Source organism: Perna viridis, chromosome 2, assembly GCF_037379345.1.
Source record: "Perna viridis isolate PV_CMFRI_1.1 ecotype Kerala chromosome 2, ASM3737934v1, whole genome shotgun sequence".
In the NCBI taxonomy this organism is placed as follows: Eukaryota; Metazoa; Mollusca; class Bivalvia; order Mytilida; family Mytilidae; genus Perna; species Perna viridis.
In genome coordinates, this window is record NC_142446.1 from 25,218,766 (window position 1) to 25,224,765 (window position 6,000).

General features: G+C 33.5%; 1 protein-coding gene across 1 annotated transcript in view; it reads left to right on the forward strand.

The window, feature by feature from the left end:
- LOC148624211 (uncharacterized) overlaps positions 1–3,881 on the forward strand; it is a 29,488-nt gene extending 25,607 nt beyond the window's left edge. Inside the window, exon 5 of the mRNA XM_088566736.1 lies at positions 3,231–3,881. Within this exon, the coding sequence (XP_088422862.1) occupies positions 3,231–3,602 (372 nt within the window). The 3' untranslated portion in view covers positions 3,603–3,881. The remainder of the gene's footprint in view (positions 1–3,230) is intronic.
- The last annotated feature ends 2,119 nt before the right edge of the window (positions 3,882–6,000 follow it).

The following is a 6,000-nucleotide window of genomic DNA, read 5'->3' on the forward strand; positions in this document are numbered from 1 at the left end:
TGTAAGAATTTTAAATACATCATCATTCCCGATTATCTCCCTTGTGTATTGTCATTGCTAAATGGAAAAGCAACGAATTAGCATAAAAATATTAAACCTTGATATTATATTAAAAAAGACCAAAGGGACGTCACTAGATAACATCCGTATGGATAGAAAAACCTTAGAAAATTTAAGATTTTATGAACCACCGCCTAAGTTTATCAACTTCACATTGTATTCTTAAAAGAATTGACGGAACCATAACAAAATACAGCTGATAATAGATCTTATAACATTCGACCACAAAGTTTCATTGCTGAATAACTACATACAAACTGTGCTACCTTTGGCCCCAAACTGTGTTGTACTATCGGGTACACACTTGGGGTGTAAGAGCAGTGTGCTTATACAAGGTTACAAAAGAAAAATAAAGGAAAAAAGAACACTTTTGAGAAAAGACTTTTTAGACGCGATGCTAATGCTCCACTCGGAAACTGATGTTATATAAGTGAAATTATGATGTAGAACGAAGTACAAAGTCACGTGATGTTGTAACCTTATCTTTACGGAAACCAGCACATTTTTTTTTTTTGGTCTCCAGGTACAACATCATTTCCATTTATGTTAGAATTGCCGGACGAGGGCACTAGCATCGTATTGCTCAAAAGTGCATGGAAGAGCTGTTATAACCTCAATGAATAAAGATATAGCAACATCTGGCAAGTTATATAGATGTACATGATGTACATGTAAGAGAAAATGAAGAAAGCAAAGGGCGGGTAGGGATTTAAGTTTTTAAGTTTCTTAATTCTTAGCCCGTGAAAGAGTAATCATGGGAACCAAGGTGATAGCGGTAATCAAAAGAATGTAATCCAGGGACAAAGACCTGACATGGAAAACAGACATACACAACAAAGAGCATGAAGTAACTAAAATCATACATACAATGTAACAAAAGCAAATGACCAACTCGGACTACACTAAAAACTGGGAGCATGGACCAGGTGCACCGGTAGGGTAAGCGTCTTCTGCTTGCTTTTCTAGAAATACCCGCCGAGTTGCTCATAAAAAGTTAAGTTCGGGGTAGACAAAAGAGGAAAGGAAAACTATGACCCGTTGAGAAATCAGTTTTTATGGTGCAAATGGATATACCATAACGATCCATAAAACTTCTGTAGTGATGACTTCAATCTTGTAGCAACATAACCCTGTTCCAGAAGCCTATTTGTTAGAGTTCTAGCGCGATACAAAAAGTCTGCGTAGTTTCGTCAAGCTCTGGCATAACGTATGAGCTGTGATATGAACACTCCATACGCAGGTGCCGAAGGGGTGTTGCCACAGATGAAAGGAAAGTTGACAATTCTGAATGAAAAGTCATCACGTTTGTTGTAGAGTTTGGTCAATAGTTTTCCTTTACCATCGATTTCTAAGTGAAGGTCAAGATATGAGGCTGACTTCACAGTGTCTGTAGTATCCTTTATTTCAATTTCTTTTGGGTAGATACGATGTATTAAATCCCCGAAATTAGGATTGTTTAAAGATAATACGTCATCTTTATAGCGGAAACTGAGATTAAAGGATATAGCTAAACGATATTCTTTCTTTCTGATCAGATCAGTTATAAAGTCAGCCTCATAAGAGTGAAGAAATAGGTCATCAAGTAAAGGAGCATAATTTGTTCCCATTGGAATGCCGACCGTTTGTTGAAGAACACGTCCACTATGAATCACGGCTTTAGAACTAAATACTATTTCAGTGATATTTGAATATGGGTATATTTATCACGTTGTATTCATTTTCCATTCATTATAACGACATTATATAATTTCAATGGTTTTGTTCAGAATATCATGTCTGTAAATACTATGTACCTCATAAATAACTAATTTTATAAGAAGTTTCAACGATATCAAATATTGCTGTTCCTACGCTCATTCCTTTCAAACTATTAAAAAGTGTTTTTCTTAAACGATCTCAAACACCATGGTAATTGTACTATATTATGAGTATAAAGTACTTTAGTTATTTGACGTGATAATACCAATGATTTATCAACAGTTTCTACCAAATGTTACCGCAACATGTTGTTTTTAACACTTCCAAAGGAAGATAAATTACTGTTAAACCTTCAAGGTACAACCATCAAAGCAGATTAACTACTCATTTGCTGTTTAAACAATATGGTTTTTGTGTCATTATGATCTTTTGATAAAGTATGTTACGTTTTGAAATTTGCAGTATTGTTGATACAGACTACACAGAGGTAGAAATTGTAAAACAGATCAACAAAAGAAAACAACAGAAATATTAATTAAATTGTTTTAATTTGCATTTAAACAGGTTCTATAGTTTTCCCTCCGAAGTCGATGTCTTTTCTTCGATACTAAAGTATTTTGGAATTAAGTTTTGATATTTCTAAAAGATGCCATACTGCAACCTCAACCAATTTGTATTCCTCATTGACAATAACAACTATATATAATGAATGATCAACCATTTGACCTTCATGTCTTAAACCATTCCTTAACTTGACATTCGTGCCAATAATCAGACTTTTTTTGACCACTTGACGTTCATGTCTAAAACCAAGCCTTAAATTTACTTTTGTGCCTATAAATAAAGTATAGTCTACAACTGGACACTAGCTTGACCTCATTGATATAACCAAACCCTAGCTTGACCTCCATGTCTATAACCAGACCCTAGCTTGACCTTCGTGTCTATAACCATACACTAGCTTGACCATCGTGTCTATGACCTGACACTAGCTTGACCTTCGTGTCTATAACCAAACACTAGCTTGACCTTCGTGTCTATATCCAGACACTAGCTTGACCTTCGTGTCTGTAGCCAGACACTAGCTTGACTTTCGTATCTACAACCAGAACCTAGCTTGACCATCGTGTCTATTACCTGACACTAGCTTGACCTTAATATATATAACCAGACCCTAGCTTGACCTTAATGTCTACAACCAGACACTAGCTTGACCACCATGTATATAACCACTAACTTCACTTTAATATCTATAAACAGAATGGTTTTATGTGAAGCGGATAGGCTTTTGAACAAAAAAAAACTAATTAGTCCTGACGTAAAAATTATATTTTATGTGAAAGGTATGAAATATAAAATAAGAATATGAAGGCTGTATAAATAATGGATCAATAATCGGAAATAGTGCTGAAAGATTGACTGATTTACAAAAGTGAATTATTAACATCTGCATGAATCAATCTATTTTCTAGGTTTGGTTCAAGAATCGAAGAGCAAAATGGCGGAAGCAAAAACGCGAAGAAGAGGCAGCGAAACAGAAAACCATAAAGAATGAAACGAAGCAACAGAAATGCGAAACTGTGGTTAGTGAAACGGGACCGGCAAACGAGGAGGTGGCAGAGGACATGACTATATCAGTTGATGATGAGGAAAGCTGTCTATCTGATAGCAGACTGTGTTTAAGCTCAGATGACGAATGCTTGGAAACACCAATTGCAAATAATGACTTAAATGCCGTAGGGAGATCACACTACGAAAACATACAAATGCCACCTCACAATAATATAACGGAAAGTAATGAAGAAACGGACACTCAAGACACTCAATCTTTAGGCAATTCGTGAATCAGAAACATTAAATGATCGGGTTTGCTTAAATTCCAAGGTTTAATTCTTAACTGCTGCTATTAAAAGACAATTAACCTGAAACAGAGATTCTAGTCTAAAACAAATAATGAAGTTTATCATGTTTATACTAAAATGAACTGTAAGCTTAGTGTTTATATGGCTTACGATACGCTTGAAAGTGCGTACAGTGGAACAGTTTTATACATGAACCATTTCTAATTCATCAGATGTTATGCTGAGTAATTAATTAAACAATAAAACGAGATTTGTATATGGTTTCTTAGTGAACCTTTAGTTTAATTAGTCCTCCTCATATTAATGTACGTGTAATTAAATAGTTCTTATTCCCACCCAGTCAAGGGAAAAAATCTTAGAAATTGTATAAATCGCCGACTCAAGTAAATCTTTTTTTTTCAAAATGAGAAGGAAAGAATGAAATAATATTCCCTACACTTTACAAAAAAATACAAATTATTTAAATGTTGCTTTCGGTATGCAAGGAGTAACCCTTCAACAGCAGTATCGGTACCAGATACTTAGGAAGTTCAAAATCCAAAAATATTTAGCTTATACAAGAAGCACTCGAAACCAAAAATATCTAAATAAATACTACATCTAGCACTGATGACTTCAACCAAAGTATATCAAAGGTCAAAGGTGAAATGAATTAATTTATGTTGCAATATTATACAATTACAATTACAATCAGGCACACTCTTTCGTTAAACACAACTAATTCGGTCAAATTTTAAATAAGCTGAAATGTGATGGATACAGTGGTTTAATGTAGTAAAGCTTTATTATTATACATTTGTATGTGATAATTTGAAAGATTATAAAGGTAAACGAGCATCAACTGATTGATTTTCTAAGGTATCTTATTTCGTACTAATGCTAAAAACTGAAATCGACAAAACAATGAATCGTACAAGGTATTACATGCATGCATTTCTGAAAGTAGTATTTTGTAGTCTAATTTGGAACAACACAACAAATTTGTACAAAAAAACTGTAATATATTTCCGTCCATGGCTATTGTGTGATTTGAAAGGTTATGTTCAAAAATGCACTTAAAAGTTTCTTGAATCTCTACAATTCAAGGATCGAATATATAGCTAGAAAGAAATTAATATGTGATTTGACTTTGTTAATTGCCTGCAAAAACACAGCTTTATTTAGACGAAATGAAATGAAAGTTTAAGAACCATACCGTATCTACCCCTTTTGGATAGATTTAATGTATTATTTATCCTTTTTTTTTTAAATAAAATTTGGATGAACAAACTTTCGGAATAAAATATAAGCATTTGTCGCCGTACTTTCTTTGAAAAATTGGCTCTTAATGTTCATTTTATATTCGCATTACTATGAAGGAGGAAAGTTTGGATTTCTTGTACAAATTGAAGGTATATAATTGTTAAGAACGCTTACGTTTTCCAGCCAATTATCTCATTGAAAAGTTTTTTTTTTTAAATTATCATATACATTTTTGGTTAATTAGATTTTAGATTATTATGTATATATATTTAAGTACCAGTCCACATAAAATTCAGACACTGCCACTGGTTAAGTGATTCATGGTGTAGAAAGACCAATCAAACAAACAATGCTTTTCAGTCTAAAAATGTTATACTTTCACATAACGATAGTCATTTCTGCATTAATTTCTGCACTTTAAAAAAAAATCATACATTGATCTCCCACTAAAATCAACCAAATGAAACCAAATCAAGAACGATAACTCTTCCAAAGTGCCAATTGCATGTACAATATGTATATTATTTTATCTCAAAAGTGCAACCGCCAAATGAAACGATAAGACTGGTTTTATGATCAGTAATTGTTTCTGAACAAGAAATAAAACATTGAATTCGGTGGATTTTGACAGGCACGAATCAACTTCTATCTGATTTTTAGGAAGATTACTACAAAGCCATACATAAGTGACAAGTAGCTATAGGTTACTAAATGTCATTTACCATATTGTCCTAGTTCCGGCCCTCGACTACGTCTCGCTTGCAATATGTTAGTTTTAGGCTGATACCGAGGGCCATTTGTAAAATGCCATGTAATAAATATAAATGTTACTAGTATTCATTTGTTGTTAACGACGAAATTGACGATCGGGTTACAGGGTGATCATACAACATTACTATGATGAGGAGAATGCAGTATTGGTAAAAATCAGAAGAAGGGGGACTCATGAATGCAAAAAAAAAATTAACAAAATAAGAAACACCGATTTAACACTTGAATTCTAATTCAGAAACAGTTACAGACCACATAACCACATTGTCGTTCGGTTGTTGCACTTTTGAGATAAAAAGAAAAGGGCACTTAGATATATTGGCGTAACAATTGTCTTTTCCATATTCACTTCTGTACTTGTGAACTC